The following is a 20,568-nucleotide window of genomic DNA, read 5'->3' on the forward strand; positions in this document are numbered from 1 at the left end:
CTATCAGGAAATAATTTAGGTTATGCTTAGGTTAGAAGTTAGCACTGTGGCATTTTCTTTCTTTCTCTTTTTGTTTTTAATTATGATTTTCAAGACAGGGTTTTTCTGTGTAGCCCTGGGTGCTCTGTGACTCACTCTGTAGACCAGGCTGGCTTCAAACTCATTGAGATTCTCCTGCCTCCATCTCTGGAATGCTGAGATTAAAGTGCTTCACTGCCATACCTTTTTATAGACTTGCAGATATAATAAATAACTCATCTAGGCAGTAATACTTGAGGCCCACATCAAATCAAGACAGGATATATAAGAACATCTCACACTGCATCAGCGGGCAAAGGCCTCACATAAAGGAGCAAATTGCTTATCTGTAATACCAGTTCATTAATTTCATTATGGTTGAATATACAGAGAGATGTTTATATTGATTTGTTGCTTTAATGATTTTCAGAGGAACGTATTATGAAAAGATTTTGTCATCACGCAAACAAAATAAAGTGTTCTTACAAACTTAGAAAGTGTAGCGCAGCACACCCAGGCTATATGGTGCCTACCTCCATGTATATGTTATTTGACCTTGGTCTTAGACCACAATAAGCCAACACAAGTTTAAATCAAGTACAAGAGATTATGATCAGCTAAAGATGGAGGGAAGCTGAGTGTGTAAGGCTGCTGTTGGCATAGTGTGAAACACTGGCTTGTTTGTTTGTTTGTTTGTTTTTGTTTTTGGATTTGGCTTTTTTTGAGACAGGGTTTCTCAGTATAGCCCTGGCTGTCCTGGCACTCACTCTGTAGACCAGGCTGGCCTCAAACTCAGAAATCCACCTGCCTCTGCCTCCCAAGTGCTGGGATTACAGGCGTGCGCCACCAACGCCCGGCGAAACATTGTTTTATAGTGAACCTTCTTTTTTTTTTTAAAAAAAATAAAGATAGGCTCTCATCTACACCAGGCTGGCCTCAAACTCCCAGTCCTCCTGCCTCTACCTCCCCAAGTGCTGAGGCTATATCACGACACCTAATTTTATGGTGAAATTAAAAAAAGAAAGGAAAAAGCGTGTGTGCTTGTAGGTCAGAGGATAACCGGCTGGAGTCGGGTTTTCTTCTTCTACCAGTGTGAGTCCCCAGGATTGAACTCAAGCCCCAAACCTTTCCTACTTAATGGACGACATGACATTCTAAAGTAATGATTAAAGGTGTAGCACAGTCACAGCTGACGAGATGGCGCAGCAGGAGAGACAGTTGCTGCACAAGCCTGGAGATCTCTTGCTGCTGAATTCAATCCCCAGAGCTTCTGTAATGGGAAAAGGGGAGACTCAGCCCCTCAAAGCTGTCCTTTGGCTTCCACAGGCATTGGGGGGTTGGGGAGGGGCTGTGAACATAAATGACAATAAAGAGCTTTTAAAAATGCGTTCGAACAGCCAGCCTGTTCCGGATCATAGTTTGACCAACTTTAAACGGACCTGCTCTAACCTGGCGCTTGGCTGAAGCAGGAAACAGCAAGCCTGGTCTCAGCCAACGGAGGAACAGCTCGGTGATTGCCTGAAATCCTGGCTATGTGGGTGGTTGAGGCAGGGGGATTGATTCCAAGTTGGAAACTATTTAGGGAGAACTTGTAACTTAATGTCTGGCTGGGGGCTTGCTTGACATCTATGAGGGTCCTGGGTTCAGTTTTCAAAACCCCTCCCCTCAAACGGGTTTTATGAAGAATCAGAATTTGCCCCGCAATCCTAGGCTGCTTGGGAGCCACAGCTAATGGCCAACACATCAAGACTGTGTGGCCCGTGCATAGCCTAGAATATGGCAGAGTTTCTACTTCCCTACTTTTTCCTTTTAAGATTTACTTTTTTTTTTTTAAAGATTTATTTGTTTTATGTAAGTACACTGTAGCTGTCTTCAGACACACCAGAAGAGGGCGTCTGATCCCATTACGGATGGTTATGAGCCACCACGTGGTTGCTGGGAATTGAACTCAGAACCTCGGGAAGAGCAGTCAGTGCTCCTAACCACTGAGCCATCTCTCCAGACCCTAAGATTTACTTTTAATTGCATGAATGTGTGTATATGCACATGATCACAGTCCGTGGGAGTTAGAAGAGGGTGTCAGATTCCCTGAAGCTGGAGTTACAGGTGGTTACGAACCACATGTGGGTGCTGGGAACCCGACTCAAGTCCTCTGCCAGAGCCATATTTATTTTAATAGTGGAGCCATCCCGCCAGCTCCTACTTGAGAGATCTTCAGTTGGATCATTTTAAGTCGGAGAGCATATGTATTTATTAAGTGTAATCATATCTGGTGCATATTAATAGTTTCTGAATGAGTGAATGATTAGTTAATATTAATTAGTGCATATTAGATATGATAGTGCATATCCTTTTTAAGACCGGTTCTGTCTACATAACCTAGGCTACCCCGCCTATCTCAGGATGTAGACCAGGTTGGCTGCAAATTTGCAGAGAGCCACCTGCGTCTAATTAAAGGTGTGGACCACTCTGCCGCCTCCATTTTCAGTTTTTTAAAAAAGATACCTCTTTGTTTTTAAATTTTATTTTCATCTTTTAAATTTTACACACTCTGTGTTTGGGCCGCAGTGCATTTAAATGCACCACACGTGTGCAGTGCCTTGCTGGGGTCTGGTTCTGTATGTGGACCTACGGACTGATGTGAGCCTCCGTGTGGGGGCTGGGACTTGCACCCCAGTTCCCCGGCAGTGTTCTTAACCGGTTGCTCAGCCCTCTCTCCAGACCCTAACAATTCTAATCTTAGAAATGTAAAGTGGGCCGGGCTCGGTGACGCTGCAATCCTGTGAACTTGGAGAGACGTGGGTGTTGAGGCAGAAGGTCCCCAGGGCTGGAGGTTAGCCTTCTTGTTACACAGGGAGACTGGATTGTAACAGGAGATAACTGGCCCCGAATCACAGTGGACAAGGCTCTTCTAGCTCAGCCCGCTGTCTCTGCTGAACTGACTGGCTTAATCCGGGCCTGAGACTTAAGTGTCAGACAGGCCTCTCTTCCCAGAGGTCATTAGGGTTGCTTGGCCGAAGGAAGTCTGTACCCCAAGAAGTCCCATCATTCTGAATTACCAAGTAAAAAAAGAGAGAGCTCCCCCCCAAACTCAGAAGCACCCCTTCCCCCAAACTCTTTTGCGTATTCTAGCAACGACTGCTTGCTTGTTTTTGATACTGTATGTGCAAGCGATAGAGGCGGAAGAGTGACTTCACTTTGAGGACAGGCGGGCTATGAATGAACCTCCATTTTGGGCTTTGTGCTCCCAGATCTTTGGGGTCTTTTAGTTTTGTGTGAGCCAGTTAGATCCAGATGTGTGTAACACAAAGCTTTGCACTTTAATCATTGCGTGTTTTCTCTGAGACAAGGTCTCTGGGTAGCCCTGACAGTTCTGGAACTTGCTATGAAGCCCAGGCTAGCCTTGTTAGTACCGTTGCTTCAGTGTCATAAATGCCAGGCTTACAGGGCAAGAGCCGCCACCATGCCCACGCTCACATTGCCGCCCAGCAGTCTCCAGACCTCTCGCCTTCCCTAATTGATGCTCAGCCTATTACAAAGTAGCCGGCTTTCACCGTATTATTTTATCTCAAGGTGTTTTGTTTATTTTCATAATGGGGAAAAAAAGGAATCTTTATTATTTTTTTAAAGGCAAGGTCTTGTGTAGTCTGGATGGCCTGGAAATTGCTATGTAGACCAGGTTCAGTTAATCTGCCTGCTGCTGCCTCTGGATACACATACCTATACATACACAGTGCTGGGATTTAAGGTGTGGGTGCTACTAAAGATTCACATTCACACATACTCACACACACACTTTTCTTTAACCTGCGAGTACATGTGATAGTGGAGATTGAACCTTAAGAATGCCAAATTAGCGCTCCACCCCTAAAGTGTCACCCCAGCTGCGGGCACATCTTCGTGGCCAAGAATGGCATGATCTTTGTGAGAAGTCCATTTCCCCACCCTGGATTCGGTGGTCTAATGCTGGGCCCTCTGACCTAAAACACCCCGCCCCCCCAGACTCACTGGCACAGTGCAGACAGACAGCAGGCCGCCCATAACAAAAACCGTTCACTCCGGCCCCATCTGTGGTTTTGGGGGAACAGAAGGCACATTCCGACACAGCTGACGCTCCTCCTGGATGAACGGATCAGCAAGTTTTGGGGGACTGCAACTTTTCCTGCCCAGCTGCCGGCCTTTTCCTTCTCCAAATTGGAGCCTCCGAGCCTGGGGGAGGGGTGGCTCTAGGAGGCTCCGGGCGCTTCAGGGCAGGGCCTCGCATTCCTTCTTTTAAGGAACCTGACCAGACTTTAAGGTCAGGGCCTAGAGTGGAGCGAACCCCGGGAGTTACCCCTTCCCTGTAGAGTCCTCTTATTCCCCCCTCCCCCACACTTAATGATCTTTCCATTACAGAACCCAGACCAGGAAGTGTATGACAGGTCGCAGCTGCAGACACATGGCTGGGAGGCCTGGGCTCCCTGCCAGCAGTGGGAGGGTCCAAGCTACCGCCCTAGCAACAGGACCACCGCCCTCTCTCCCCCTCACCCCCCTCTTCCCGGCCAACTACTTAGCCGAGCCGTCCTTGGTCTATCACTCGGTGGCCAGTTGTAGTTTCCGAAACGAATTGAGGGAGTGACTTTGGGTGAAGGAGACTGTGACAAGATTCACCTGCCTATGGCCCACAGCGTCTCCAGCTTCTTTAACCCAAAGTTGAAGCCACCTAGTACAAACCACAGAAGCTTCCTAATGGATGCATTTGAATGTATGTGTGTGTGTGTGTGCGCGCGCGTGCACGTGTGGGTGAGGGTATCAATAAGCATTCTCAATGATTCCACAAACTCTTTTCCTTTCTGATTTTTGTGGAGATTCAGGCTATGTGGCGCGTATGAGGACTGGAGGAATAGAGCCCCCACCGCCCACCCCCAAACAGGCTTTGCAGTACACCGGCCCAGGTTTTAGTCACAGAGGATCCGGCACTATCCCCACCCCAATTACCCCCACCACCACCACCACCTCCCGCTCTCAATCGGGAATGGATCTTCTGACTTAAAAGTTGCTCAGGAAATGTTAGTGGACCCTAACCTGCTCTAGGAGGCAGCTGTCACGAAGGAGTCTTGCCTCCATTGCCAGCTGTGTGGTTAGTTGGCTTTCTTCCCTGAAACTACCATGGCTGCATTCTTCTGGTGCCAAGTGACTCAAACTTCTGGGAGCCCCGAGCACAGACCCGCCCTTCCTGGAGCTGCAGGGCATCCCCTCTTTTTGGGGGTTCTTTCTGGCCAGTGAGCTAGGAGGAAGAGGAGCAATGTGTTAGAGACCCAGCCGGGGAGAAGGGTGCAGGAAGAGGTTTTTTTTTCCTTGCTTGGTCCAGGCTTTTACCAGCAGAGCCAGAACTTTTGCTGGGGAAGAGGGGACATTTGATTCCTTTCTTAATCATGTAATTACAATCCTTCCAGCTGGACCGGGCTGCGGGGGGGGGGGGGGGTCGGGGGGGAGGACCCTAGGGCCCGGGCACCGTAATGCCGGTGGGAAAACTACAGGCATGAAGTTAGAGCCCCGACTGAACACAGTCCCGGCGCACACCTTTGTCTGTTGAGAGGTCTGTAAGGTCGAAACAAGAGGCTTGCCCTGGGACTCCCCAGTAAGAGTTTCCCTGTTACCTCCTCAGGCCCAGCTCCAGGCGAGCTGATCTTTGGGGGGGGATCACGTGGTGGACGCAAGGACCCTAGCTGCGGCTTTGGCCGTCCCGGGCAGCTCCCGTACTAAATTACAGTGATGAGGTGGGGCGCACAAAAGACCGAAATCTTTTTTTAATAAAAACAAAACAAAACTTCAGCCCCAAGCCCCTGGGCTCCTGAATGACCATGGCTTCCTGTCAGGATTAGCTCGGCTGCCTGGGCATGTGTGTGCAGCCTTTCTCCTCAGGAAATACCTTTAGTAAGCCCCGGTGGAGTCCCCATGGCAACGAGAGAGGGGACCTGCTGACAGAGGCCATTCAGCCCTCCTTGTTCCTTGGCCTCTTTGTTGTGTGCTTTATTGCTGCCCTTGTGGCAAGCTCTGTGGTTTGCACCATTTTGTCAGCTGAATGTGGAGTTTTACATTTTAATGGGCTGTTCTGGCAGCGGCCCATTTGCATGCAAAATGTTCCTTCTTGCTCCTCTTCTTTTTCTATTAAAAAAAAAAAAAAAACCTGTCCGAACCCCAGGTCAGGAATGCTGCTGATCACACACCTGGGCTTCCCGGTTTTGCCGCCTCCCTTGTATCGAGGATATCTCTACGTCCCCTTCTCGATATCTCTACGTCCCCTACATCCCTCGCAGGGTGATGGCTATCACCTGGGATTTCGCTGCGATGGCTTGCTCTGGCTTGGTCTTGCTAGACTACAAGTTAAGTTTTCGGTTCTATTTCAAAGTCAGAAGAACGTAATAAAAACCTCTGCCGAGGGCCGGCGGAACCGACCTTCTTAGTTCCTTCTAAGTTGCTGTCAGCGCCACCCCAAATTCCTCCCACATCCACAATTGCTCCCTCAACTATCCCTGGGAGCTTGTGCCAAGACTGTAAACAACTCCCAGACCACCATCTCCCTCCTGTTGCTGAGATGCCCCCTTCTTCTCCCTTCATTTTCTTTAACTACCCCCCCCCCCAAAAAAAAAATCCCAATCGCTCGAAAAAATCCCTGAGATCACTCGAAGCACCCGTGTCTGGATTTAGCGAAGGGAGTCTTTGGGTACCTAAGATGTCTTTACCTTTCCTGGCCTTTGAGAGATGAGACACTAGCGTAGACTGCTCTAGCTGTCAGGTTAAGGTACAGACAAAGCCGTTTTCAAGTCTGAGGTGAGGGTACATTTAAAAATGGGATGAAGGGGGTCTGGTGACTCAGCAGTTAAGAGCACTGACTGCTCCTCCTCCAAAGGTCCTGAGTTCAAATCCCAGCAACCATATGGTGGCTCACAACCATCTGTAATGAGATCTGACAGCCCTCTTCTGGTGTGTCTGAAGACAGCTACAGTGTACTTACAAACAATAATAAATAAATCTTTGGGCCGGAGTGAGCAGAGGTCCTGAGTTCAATTCCCAGCAACCACATGATGGCTCACAACCATCTGTACAGCTACAGTATACTCATACATACATAAAACAAATAAAGAAATCTTTTAAAAAATGAATAAAGATGGGTTGAAGGCCACACTTGGTGATGCACACTTGAAATTTCAAGTCAAAAGGCCGAGGCAGGAGGATCTTGGCTCCGGGCCACCCTGTGCTCCATGGGGGTAGGAGAGGGGCTGTTTCGAAACTGAAGAAACAAGTTTGGTGGCACACATCTTTAATACCGGCACTTGGGAGGCAGAAGCAGGTGGATCTCCAAGTTTGAAGCCAGCCTGGTCTACGGCATGAGTTTCAGGCCAGCTAGGGATATATAGTGAGACCCTTTCTTAGACCAAAAAAAACCAACCCAACAACCACTGTCAGGGTGGTGTAGCTCGGTTGTGAGAGTGCTTGCCTAGATTCTTCGAAGCCCTGTGTTCCATCCTCAGCACCACGTGACAGTGTCACGGTTGTAAACACCTGTGATAGCTTGGGCGTCCCTGCCTCACAGGGAAAGAAGGGGGGAATCAAGGAATGCAGCTGTTCTCCTGTAAGCCTCAGAAGTCATTTGAAGTGATGTATTTGTGTTGTTGTTGTTGTTGTTGTTGTTGTTGTTGTTGTTAGAAAAAGCCATTTAAGAGACGCAAAGTCACCAGGCAGCCATGGTGCACGCCTTCAATCCCAGCACTCTGGGAGGCAGAGGCAGGTGGATTTCTGAGTTCGAGGCCAGCCTGGTCTACAGAGTGAGTTCCAGGACAGCCAGAGCTATACAGAGAAACCCTGGAGAGAGAGGGGGGGGGGCAAAGTCTCTAAATTGGCAAAAAGCTTCTTATGAAGTATAATGAAGTAACGGGGTGGGGGGAGGGAGCACTGAGGCGGGGAGGGAGCACTGAGGCAGGGGAGAGGAGACAGCTAAAAGACTAAAAGACTCTGGATTTTGCTTTTCAAGACAGGATTTCTCTGTGTAGCCCTGACTGTCCTGGAACTCGCTCTGTAAACCAGGCTGGCTTCAGACTCACAGAGATCTGCCTGCCTCTGCCTCCTGAGTGCTGGGGCTAACAGTCTGTGCCACCACTACCCAGCTGCTCTGGATTCTTGAGGAGGGAATAAGCTGGGGATCTCAAGGGGACAGGAGACGGTAGACAGCGTGTGGTCTCTGCTGTTGAGCCAGAAACTTCTCTCGGGACCTGTGATCTATGGATCCTGGCCAAGGGGAAGACTCTGCAGTTCCCGAATGACGAATGTGGATGGTGCTAGAGGTTATCAGCTGTAAACTGCAAATGAAGGGTGAGAAGACAGCTCTCAGCCGCTAAGAGCTGCGTGGCAAAGGACTGCAAGGAGGACTCTGAGCCTCCCTGGGGGCCGTCCCTAACTGTTTAGAACACACTTGGGGTGAGAAGCATGGGGAGGGGCCCAGAACACAGCTGACCAGATACTTGGGAGCCTTTTGTTTTGTGACTTTGCAGGAGCCCTCATGTCCGCCACCCCCCCTTCATCTATGTGGGAACTCCATCACAAGCAGCCGTGTTTTGTAAGTGTCGCAGGCAGTGCCAAGGAGAGCCGTCGTTATTAGTTAGGGCTACACCCAATTCCCAAGCCAGCTCAATTGGAGGGGTTCCTTCAAGTTAAAAGCGCTGTTTCTAGTGTTTGCTTGTTTGGAGTCAGGGTTTCACTATGCAGCCCTGGCTGCCCATGACCTCACAGAGACCTGCCCGACTCTGTCTCCAGAGATTCAAGCTGTTTGCCTATGCACGTAGCAAGGTAAATGAGTTCTTAAGGTACTGTTGAGAGTAACCATGAGATTGGGAGGGCTGGGGGTGGGGCGGGAGAAAAAGCCCAGAGCAGGCAGTTTTAGAATCCCATGCCTAAAGATGGGAGACACTGGACACCATAAGATGAGAGTAAAGGGTTGGACCAAAAGCGTTCTGCGGGTCTCAAAATAATCAATGACTTTAAAGACCTGGTGAAGCTAACTTGTACACACACACACACACACACACTCACAGTAGTTCACTTAGCCCAGCACTCCAGAGGCTGGAGGCTTGTCGCTATGACCTTCATGATAAATGGAAGACCAGCCCAGGCCATTCTGTCTCAAAGGGCGGGGCGGGGCGGGTGGGGGTGGGGGATGGGGGCAAAACAAAAGACATAGTGAAGTCATCCAAAGGGTGAGCTGTGCCCGGGCTTGTGTTCTGAAGAACCAGGGTTTGCTCTGTGTAGCACTATACTGCGCAGGTGGATTGTCCTGTAGTATGCCCCCATTTCCCCTCTCTGAAATGAGGGTGCCGATGGCACCCTATTTTGACAGCTGTGGGGATCTGATGAGGTAACACAAGAAGAGAGCTGTACATGGGGCGAGCCCCACACAGCCACGGATAGAGAGAACTCCATGAACGAACTCTGGAAGGCTGCCATGCAGAGGTGACAGCGGCCTGGAGAGCCGCTTGGCCTGCTGCGTGCCAGTATCTGGTCTACACGGATGAGAATGGGAAGTGTCACACAGGCCCCTCGAATGGTAAAGCGCTGTGTGTGCAGTTGTGCCATCTCTCTTCTTTGAAGTCACACAGAAACGTGCGGGTTGGGCATGCTCTGCCCTCAGTCCATGTTGGTTTTTATAGAGCCAGGGCTGGGGAAGCGCAATGGTGTGTTTTCATGAATTTTTATTTTATTTTTTAAATATTTATTTATTTATTTATTTATTTATTTATTTATTTATTTATTATGAAAACCGTGTGTATTCCTACATCCCAGAAGAGGGCACCAGATCTCACTACAGCTGGTTGTGAGCCACAATGTGGTTGCTGGGAATTGAACTCAGGACCTCTGGAAGAGCAGACTACACTCTTAACCCCTGAGCTATCTCTCTAGCCCTTAATAAAATTTTAAAATTGCATTTATTTTTTTAATTAATGGTGCGCGTGCACGCACAGGCCCAGGGACGTATGTGTATGCTACGGTGCACATGTGATGGTCTGAGGATAGCTCATAGGAGTCAGTTCTTTCCACCATGTGAGTCCTGGAGGCAGAACTCAGGTCAAAGTCCGCCATTGCAGCAAGCTTTCCTGCCATCCCAGGAAGTGGCACTGTGACGTAAGATGCTCTGCTTATTCATATGGCGTGAGCAGGCTGCACTTGAGCTCTCCACAGACAGGTGTGCCCGCCCCCAAGGAATTCGTTAATGGCTGCCTTCTATTGACCGCTGTACTAGCTGAAGCCTAATAAGATTTCTATGGATTTGGGCCTCAAGGTTCCGTTCTCCCCCCCCACCCCCCAACACACACGCACACACACACACAGAGCTCATGTCAGAAATCAGATTTAGAGCTCTATCTGAACAACGAACTCAGACCAGAATTACCTGCTAAATGACACTCTGACCTGCTCTGCTGTAAGCGAAATGTTACCCCCTCCACTTGTTGAGAAGTCATCACAATAGCCGACCTATTTGGGGTACAAATAGGAAACGGGGGTAATAAAGTTTTATTCATATTCATCATGCTCTTCAACATAAAAGCACTATATGATGAGGATCTCCTTCCCTGCCCTTTGTGTCTGATTTCTTCTTGACGATTACTGAAGTCCTGTTCCCCACTTCTGTTCTAGAGGCTCTGACAGAGAAGCCTTGACGCATTTTCCCTCCCTCTAAAGCAGTGGTTACTTAGTAACTGTAATTTTGCTACTGTTAAGAATTGTAATGTAGCTGCACTTTCGATACCAGCACTGGTTGGGGCAGGGGTTGGGGGTGGGGAGGCAGGCAGATCTCTGAGTTTGAGGACAGCCAGGGTGACACAAAGAAACCCTGTCTCAAATAAAATAAAATGACTTCTAATGTAAATATTACAATGTGTCTTTGGATAGACTTAGGCGAACCCTGTGAAAGGAGATGGTTGAGAACCACTGCTCAAAAGGGACCACTGGTCTGGCCTGTTTTTAGGGTCCATCCAGCATCCTTCATCTATATGACACCTGCCTCAAGCGGGTCTCAGCAGCCGAGTATGAAACGCCCCCCCTCTTTCCCTCCTGGCCTCCAGTGTAGCCCAGCTATACTGTATCCCATCTGTATCCCCCTCTTCCGCTTCCCTGTGGCTGGAACACAGGCCAGACTGCTCTCTCCTGTGTTTTAGAAAGTTGTCAGCCGGGCATGGTGGCGCACGCCTGTAATCCCAGCACTTGGGAGGCAGAGGCAAGCAGATTTCTGAGTTCGAGGCCAGCCTGGTCTACAGAGTGAGTTCCAGGACAGCCAGGGCTACACAGAGAAACCCTGTCTCGAAAAAACAAAACAAAACAAACAAACAAACAAAAAGTTGTCCACACCAGCTTTAGGATTCAGGGTTGCAACTCGAGCCCTCTGCGAGGATGCTCACAGCAAGCCCTGTCTAACCTGCCCCACTCCTGGTGATGGTAATAGGAACGCCATTCCGTGGGTCCTGAAGCAAAGTATATGGTTTTTGTTGTTTTCTGAAGCTTACTGTGTGATACTCTAAAGACAGGGTAGATAGTGTAAGCTGACTCACAGTCAGACGCTATCAGCATCACACTGGTGGGTGATCACTGAAGAGCTAGATGCCGTGTGTCTCCGGACACGTGTCTCATCAGCACCATCTGTCTCATCTTTCAGAATGATATGCAGCAGGTGCTGAGGTTTGATTCGCTATTTCCTCAGAGCATATATACACTAAGAGTATCCTTGTATTTTAATATATACATATATATATACACATATATGTGTGTATACACACATACGCGCACACACACACACACATACACACACACCACCACCGCCCGGCATATATTTACTTTTTAAAAAGATTTACGTATCTATTTTATGTATATAAGTGCTCTATCTGCTTGTGCCCCTGCGTGCCAGAAGAGGGCATCAGATTCCATTATAAATGGTTACGAACCACCATGTGGTGGCTGGAGATTGAACTCAGGTCCTTTGGAGTAGCAGTCAGTGTGCTCTTAACCACTGAGCCATCATCTCTCCAGCCCCCAGGATTTATTTATTTTTCTTTTTATGTATATGGGTGTTCTGCCTGCATGGAGGTCTGTGCACCACATGTATACCTGGTATCCAAAGATGCCAGAAGAAGGCATTAGCTATCCTGGAGCAGGCACTAGAGGTGTTGGTGAGCTGCCACCTGGGTGCTAGGAACCAAACCTGGGACCTCTGGAAGAGCGGCCAGTGCTCTTAACCTCTGAGCCATCACTCAAGCCCCCTGGAAATGTTTTTCAGTCAGGAGGGACACACTTTAATCTCAATACTTAGGAAGCAGAGACAGGCAGATCTCCTGTCAAACTGAAGCCAACTACAGAATGAGTTCCAGGCCAGATGGGACTACACAGTGAGGTCCTGTGTCAAAGAAACCGTTTTCGAAGACATTTGTGTTTGTTTAGTGTGTATATAGTAAGGTCAGGGGAGTTCATTCTCTTCCCCCACCACATGGGTTCTAAGGGTTGTCAGACTTGGCAGCAAGTGCCTTCTTTCTCCTGCACCATCTATCTGGCTAGTTGGCTCTGTACTTTATTTCAACAGGTTCCTATCCTATCCCGTGTTATCCTGTGCTAGCCCATGCTACCCTATCCGGTCTTCTTTCAATGACTGGAATGTGGCTTTCAGCCTTGGCACAGCAATCAGATGACCCTTGTTTCATCCTTCACAGTCAGTTAGTTTAATGAAAGTAGCAGTTAGCCGCTCTCATTGGCTGATAAGCCTGTCACGCGGTACCTCCAGCCCATTGGTCTTGACTGAGAAAGTCCAGCTCAGAGGAGGCTATGAATGCCAAGGACCTCTTGTCAAAGGAAGATGTGCGTGAGGTGAGGGTCACACAGTTCTTCTGCGGCCGTGGGTTAAGTCAGCAGCCTTACCTAGTGGCAGGGTCAGTGTCAGGACCACCCTGACACACGGGTAAGAGTCCAACTTGCTACCTTTCCATGTCTCCCACGACCAAGTAGCTTTCTTTATAGCTGCTTTGTAAATGGAGAACCCATACATAAGGCCTCTGCTATCAATGAAAAAAGCCACTACTACTTTACAGCCCCTTGGCTGGTTTATGGGTCCTCTCAAAGACCCATTTCTGTGTTTCTGTATTAATTGTAAGAGTCAGTTCTGGTCTGGGTTGCTTTCTAGTTCTTAGGAAGGGCAAGGTATGGATACTTGTCATCACTGAGTGACAGTACTCCCTGAAGTCCTCTGGTTAATGGAATGTGATAGGTCATGCACCCAAACACTGATCAACCATTAAAAAAACGTATGGAGCACAACTTTGACATAGGAGGACTCTGCTTACATGACACAGTCACAAAATACCTTACAGTGTATGATCCCATTGAAGGAAATACACAGAACAGTGGTGGCTAGTATATGGTATGGATGCTGGTGTAGTGGTGGGCACCTATAATTCCCAAGACCTTGGAGGCAGAGGCAGGCAGTCTCTGTAAGTTCAAGGCCTGGGGCTTGTCTATAATGAATTCGAGGACAGTCAAGGCTATTGAGAAACTGTGTGTGTGTGTGTGTGTGTGTGTGTGTGTGTGTGTGTGTGTGAGAGAGAGAGAGAGAGAGAGAAAGAGAGAGAGAGAGAGACAGTCTGTCCAATTATCTATCTATAGGGTGTGTGGAAATGAGGAGTTCTTTGGGTATGTTTTTTGGCAGGGAGGTAAAATAGTCTAAAATTAGATTTTTGGAATGGTTTTCTAACTTGGAATATACAGATACTCTTCCATGTCTGTGGGTTCTGTGTTTGCTGATTCAATCAACCACGGATGGAGAATCTTTGGGCAGAAGTTTTTGTCTGTACTGGATTTGTGTGAAAAATTAAACACTATGTAGACTGATATGTATGCTGCTGGGATTTTCTGGCCCATAGACTTTGACTGAGGCGGGAGAACATGGGAGGTTATGACTGGTGTCATCAGAAGTCCGATTTCTGTGCAGGGGGACGGTGCAGTTGTGCTGGGGCATAGCCAGGTTTGGGCGGAAGGCAGGAACAAGGTTGGGTGGAGTGGGAAGATGGGGTTGATAAGAGCCTTGGAAGCCAAGAGGGATTTGGGCCATGTTTGCACATGCTTTTAATCCCAGCAGGTCAGCCCTGTCTTCAGAGCGAGTTCCCAGACATTCAGGGGTACACAGAGAAATCCTGTCTCAAAAAAGGTGGAAAAAAGATAGAGGGACTTGGGTTTTACTTTATATCTAGTAAGATTTTGATGAGGACAGTGACTATGTAAACCAAAGAGTGGGGCTAGGAAGAGTGCTGTCCCGGGAAGGCTTCAGGAGTCAGGATGGCTACAGGAGTCATGGGGATGGGGGACAATCTAGAAACAAGGTTGCTGGTACCCGAGGGGTACCGGAGACTTTCGGAGCTCAGAGATGAGTTTCCTTTCCATGTTGGTCAGCACCGGCTAGAAGTTACATCCATGGGAAAGGGCAGGCTGTGGCTCCTTCCCTTGGGAGCACGCCGGTCTGTTCTCTTTGCAGAGTTGTCTTTGGGAGCTACTTTTTGTCTCTATGTGATTAGGCCATGTGACGCCTGGCTCTGAGAATTTGACTTCCGCCGTTGTTGATCGAGAGCAGCAAAAATATTTAATCAGTGAGATCACTTGAGGAGAAATGAAATCGGATCAATAGGCGGAAGGAGCGTTCGCTGTTTTCCATCGGGGTCAAGCCCGAGCTGTTTTTCTTCTTTTGGCAAAACCATAAACCATTAAAAATGGAAAGAATAGTCCGCAGCAGCTATTTTTAATCAGCTGTGTTCTCTCTTCTCCTCTGGTGCTCTCCTTGACCAGAACACAAAAATAAACAAGTATTAGCTTACTGGTATCCAGACGCCACTTAAGATGGCACTGTGTTTCAGAGAGAGTCGTCAAGTTGATAAACAGCAGTGCGTAAGCTCTTTGGAAGAAAAGCTATGTTCAACCCCATGTACCTAACTAAGGCTTCTAGTGCAAACCAATGGGCCACTTCAGAGAGAGACTCATTAAAATCAGAAGTTAGAAGCTGGGGTGGTAGCTTCTAAGAGGATGGGAGTATGGAGGGTCTCAGTCTGGCTCCCACAGCTCATGTCATGTGGCTCACAACTGTCTGTAGGTGACCTGACACCTCAGGCCAAACTCCCACATGCACACACCCACAGACAGACACAAGGCACATATACACAGTTGAAAATAAAACCAATCTAAAAGAGAGAGGAGAGGCGCCGTGAGGCGCTCTGGTCCAGCCTCTGCCTAGCCCCGGCTTCCAACCCAAGCACTGCAAAAGAAGGGCTGCGGGGTGGGGTGGGGCCAATCTGGGATGCAGGGTGGGGTGTCAGATGCGGTGGGGCCGGTCTGTGCTACACAGCTGAGTCCAAGGTGCTCTGGGCTATGTAGTAAGACTTTGTCTCAGAAAACAAAAGTCCAGGAGTAAGTAAAGGTCGGTTACATACCTTGAACCCCAGCATGCAGGGTGAAGAAACTGGTGGACCTCTGTGAGTTCCAGGCCAGCCAGGGCTACAAAGTGAGACCCTGAAAAAAGAAGGCGGCCAGGTGGTGGTTAGAACTGAGGTCCCTGCCAGTTTGAACTCTGGTGAACACCTAGAGAGAGGCAAAGGGCGGGGTCAGAGCAGGGCTGAGGGTGCTGTTTCAGAGTCTCGGGCACCTGCCTGAGACTTAAGCCCAGGCGGGTGGCAGACACCTAGAACCTTTTTTCAGAGGAGGAGGCCAGGCCAGCCATTCTTTAAACGTCCAAAATGAACAGAAACGTTTCTTTGCTTCCTCCTTAGCAAAGGGATCTATTTGGCCAGTATGGCTGACTACTGGTAGTGCTGAGAATGTCAGTCTTCCTGGTGATGTGATGTGATTGGGGCGGCTCACCCACAGGAGGGGCGGGCGCTCTCTGTAGCTCGGATCCTAGGGGTACGTCTAGTGCTTCTGATCCAGATACAGAAGGGGATCCCTGGGGGGTGGAGGGGCTTAGCTACTTTTCTATCTCTGTGAAGAGACACCAGGACCGAGGCAAGTTAAAGAAAGCACTTAATTGGGGACTTGCTTACAGTTTCAGAGGGCGAGTCCATGACTGTCTTGGTGACAAGTTTGGCAGCACACAGGCAGGCAGGGCTCTGGCACAGCAGCTGAGAGCTTACATGTTGTTTACAAGTTGGAGGGAGGGAAGGAGGACAGACAGACAGACAGACAGACAGAGACGGATGGACGGGTGCACTGGGTCTGGCATGGACTTTTGAAACCTTACCCACAGTGATCACACCTTCTCCAACAAAGACACCTCCTCTTACTTCTTCCCAGAAGAGTTCTGCCAACCCAGGGTCAAACATTTAAACATATGAACTTCACACGGGAAGCTACTCTCTCAGTCACATCGCCACAGTGTGGCACCGTGTCTCAAGGAGAAAGATGGGGTGCAGGAGAGGGGGAGCCCAGGCAGGTGACGAAAAGGGGTTTATGTGTGCCGTGTCTGCTGCCAGAGCAAATGTGCCCGAGTGGCAGCTGCAGGCCTTGGGCCTGACACCTGTTAGTTGGAGGCTCCCCTGAGCTGACCTCTTTCTTGGCTGTCCCTCCCACATATGCATCTGTGTGGCTGGAGGGCCAGGCCCCACCCACGCTGAGTCATGTGTACCAAGAGCTCGGGTTGACCGAATCCCTGCTCTCATCTTGGGCCTTGGGGCTGCTGGGTTTGTGAGGGGTTGGGTGGATTCACTAGGGAAAGGGGCGAGGCCTACAGGGCTGAGAAAGACGGGGTGTTCTGGTGGGAAGTGGCAAAGAACTGAGCAGCGTATGGGGAAGGGAACATTCTAGAAGCGAAGAGACCTTTTCCCCTTAGAATGGAGGAAGTTAAAACACTGCTTAATGCTGCTGCGGCTGCTTCCTAACTTTGCCTCTTTCTTCTTTGACTCATGGAGCAGTGGGGTGGAGGAAAAGAGCTGGGGACCTGGGGTTGCCCGTCACTTCCAACGGATACCCACCCCGGTCCCCAGCTCTGTTGCCTCTGTCCCTGACAGTGCAGTGGCCTATGGCTAGCGCGCGCATGCGCGCAGCGGCTCACCTAACTCCCTTTCTCCTCCTCCTCTCTCCACTTGGCTCTTCTTCCTGGCCCCTGTGGGTGGCTGCAGCTCAGCCCTGGGGAGTCCCTGTGGAAGTGGAGTCTCTCCTGGTCCACCCTGGCGACCTGCTACAGCTTCGCTGCCGGCTGCGCGATGACGTGCAGAGCATCAACTGGCTACGGGATGGGGTGCAGCTGGCAGAGAGCAACCGCACCCGCATCACAGGGGAGGAGGTGGAGGTGCGGGATTCCATCCCCGCTGACTCTGGCCTCTACGCCTGTGTGACCAGCAGCCCCTCTGGCAGCGACACCACCTACTTCTCCGTCAATGTCTCAGGTTGGTAGCAATGCCCTCTGCCCCCTTCCCCTCCTCCAACTCCGCCAGTTTTTAAAAGCGAGGCGAGCTTGCCCTCCGTGATCCGCCCCTACTCTCTGCTTCAGAACTGCCGCCCACTAACCTTGCGCCCTGCCTGCCGCGTGGCTTAGCTCTCGGGAAGTTGACCGGGTAGGGCAGATGCCAAGCTAAGACCTACCTCAGAGGTGATGATGAAGGCTTTGGGGTGTTAAGACCCTGTCATTTCCCCCCGTCACAGCATGTCCAGATCATGCCAAGTGGGGCTCAGCCAGCTTCATCTTGTCAAGGTCTAGGCTTAGAGATTGGAACCTGAGAACGGATTACCATCACACAGGTTACCACACAGGTTCCTGCTGTGGTCGGAAGGACTCGGGTACGCTGTCCTGTTCAGGCTTTGTGGGGGAAAAAAAAAAAAAACTTGTTGTCTAGCTGCCAGGCTAGACAGGCTGTTGCTGGGAATATGTTTCCTGTAGAATGTGACTTTCACAAAACCAGGATCTGAGGAAGAAAGGCTGCAACTTTCCTTATGCCGGCATAGGGACTTGGTACCTTATCCTAGGCACCATTTAGAACCTACTTGTCCCCAGTTACAGAACATGTTTCCCTAGTCCCCAAGAGTGGCAGTGGGGACTAGAGGGACCTCTGGTGGATAGCAAGACTTTTTTTTTTAATGGGGTGTGTCTCATTTTCAGAGTGAAGGATCTCTTCACACAGCCATGGCTGTCTTGCAACTCACTCTGTAGACCAGGCTGGTCTCCGAGTCACAGAGATCTGCCTGCTTCTCCCTCCTAAGTGCTGGGATTAAAGGTGCTGCCACCCGAAGTCTGTTTTTACACGAGGTGCATCCCATTTGGGGAATGAATAGCCGGCATAGTAGCATATACCTTTAATCCCTGCACCCGGAGGATCTCTGTTTTGAGTTTGAAGCCAGCCTTGTCTACATCTCTACATCACGAGACACCCTGTCTTAAAACAATTAGGAAAAAAGACAGCTCTGGAGCAGGAGAGATTGCCCAGCTGTTAAGAGAACCCGATACTCTTGTAGAGGACCTGGATTTAAGGTCCAGCTGGAAAGTTCCAGCTATTTTCCTCAGTTCCTGGGGACCCAACACCCTGTTCTGGCCCACCCCCTTGGGCTCCTGCATGCACATGGTAGGTGCATGCACATACTATACCTACATATAAATTTAAAAAAAAAAATCTTTGGGGGAAAGAGAGAGAGAGAAAGGCAAGCAGGCAGCTCCCAGACCTCAGGAGATTCCTACTAGAAGATCCTGAGTGCAGACTGTTCAATCCGTGCTTTTGGAAGTCGCCTCAAGGCCCAGGTATCTGGATCTGCCTGGGTCTCTCAGTGGTTGATGTCCAAAGAATACCAGTGCCTCAGCTGCTGTTGTGGGCACCCAGGTGGTACTGTTAACTGGGCGGCCTTGGTGTATAGGCTGGAATTAAATAAATTTGGAAGAAAAGGAGCTGGCCCTGCTAGAGCCATCTGGACTTTTAGGCAGAAGGCAGTGCACTAGGCCAGGATGAGCGCCGGAACACGCAGTTCTTAAACACAAACTGTCACTGAGGCAAAATTCAGGAAAATTGGCGGTCCTTACTGGGTGGATGTTATGTTGTCTGTGACCGCGGTGAGGCAGTCTAGACAGGGCAACTTCTGTTCGGATGGCAGTTTAGAAATGCTTGCACCTACCTCAGTTCCCCTCCTTCCTCTCACAGATGCCCTTCCATCCTCGGAGGACGACGACGACGATGATGACTCCTCCTCAGAGGAGAAAGAGGCAGACAACACCAAACCAAACCGTAGGCGTGAGACACTGTTTTCTATCTTACCGCCTTTGAAACCTGGGAGTTGGGGCTTAGAGGAAGGCCTGTCTACAGTGGGAGGAGAGGCTCAGAGGGTCTGTGGGCCATGGTGCCTGGTCGCTGCCCCCCTCCAGATAACCTGGGGTACTGAGCAGATAGATGGGTGCATGTGGTCCTGCCTAGGCCCTGGCTTCTGAGCCTGGCCGCTCCTGCTGCTCTCATCTTCTCCCTTGGCTTTTCCTGGACAGCTGTAGCTCCATATTGGACATCCCCAGAAAAAATGGAGAAGAAACTGCACGCCGTACCAGCTGCCAAGACGGTGAAGTTCAAGTGCCCGTCGAGTGGGACACCCAGCCCCACCTTGCGCTGGTTGAAAAATGGCAAAGAATTCAAGCCTGACCACCGGATTGGAGGCTACAAGGTGTGTGTGTGTGCATACGTACCAAGGAACGTTAGATTAAAGCCCCGGAAGGGGAAACTAACTTGGGTAGCAAGTCTGAGTCTGTAGTATCTGCTTTGATGACTTTGGTTTTTGTTGTTTTGGTTGCCTTATTTATTTATTTATTTATTTATTTATTTATTTATTTATTTATTGGTTTTTTTTTTTTTTTTTTTTTGGTGTTTTGGTTTTTTTGGATTTGGTTTTTTTGAGACAGGGTTTCTCTGTATAGCCCTGGCTGTCCTGGAACTCACTCTGTAGACCAGGCTGGCCTCGAACTCAGAAATCCGCCTGCCTCTGCCTCCCAAGTGCTGGGATTACAGGCGTGCACCACCACTGCCCGGCTTGGTTGCCTTTTTAAAGGTGAGATTTTGTTGTTGTTGTTGTTGTTGTTGTTTGGGTTTTGGGTTTTTTGTTTGTTTGGTTTGGTTGTGTTTTTTTTGTTGTTGTTTGTTTGTTTGTTTGTTTGTTTTTGGTTTTTCGAGACAAGGTTTCTCTGTAGCCCTAGCTATCCTGGAACTCACTCTATAGAACTCAGAAATCCACCTGCCTCTGCCTCCCAAGTGCTGGGATTAAAGGCGTGCACCACCACTGCCCAGCCTTTTTTTTTTTTTAAAGTTTATTTTATAATTGTTTCAAGTGTAATGTATGTATGATGTGCCACATGTGTGCCTAGTGCCTACAGGGGTCTGAGGAGGGTGTCAGATTCCTGGGAATTCCAGTGTTTTGATTTTTACTACTTATAAATGTTTTATTTGTGGGAGGCTATACATGTGGAGACCTGAGAAAAACGGGGGACTCAGTTCCCCTTCACCTGGCTGGGTTCTGAAGATCACTCTCAGGTCATCAGGCTTG

General features: G+C 49.3%; 1 protein-coding gene across 8 annotated transcripts in view; it reads left to right on the top strand.

Annotated features, from left to right (window-relative positions):
* The window catches only part of Fgfr1 (fibroblast growth factor receptor 1), a 58,959-nt gene that overhangs the window by 21,476 nt on the left and 16,915 nt on the right, over positions 1 to 20,568 (top strand). For 3 of the 8 annotated variants that reach the window (XM_052162765.1, XM_052162766.1, XM_052162769.1), the window contains exons 3-5: positions 17,184 to 17,450; positions 19,188 to 19,277; positions 19,523 to 19,695. In XM_052162765.1, the coding sequence (XP_052018725.1) occupies positions 17,184 to 17,450; positions 19,188 to 19,277; positions 19,523 to 19,695 (530 nt within the window). The remainder of the gene's footprint in view (positions 1 to 17,183; positions 17,451 to 19,187; positions 19,278 to 19,522; positions 19,696 to 20,568) is intronic. The other 5 variants (XM_052162767.1, XM_052162768.1, XM_052162771.1 and 2 more) reach the window with 3 other exon arrangements.

This window comes from Apodemus sylvaticus, chromosome 18 (genome assembly GCF_947179515.1).
Source record: "Apodemus sylvaticus chromosome 18, mApoSyl1.1, whole genome shotgun sequence".
NCBI classification, from domain to species: domain Eukaryota; kingdom Metazoa; phylum Chordata; class Mammalia; order Rodentia; family Muridae; genus Apodemus; species Apodemus sylvaticus.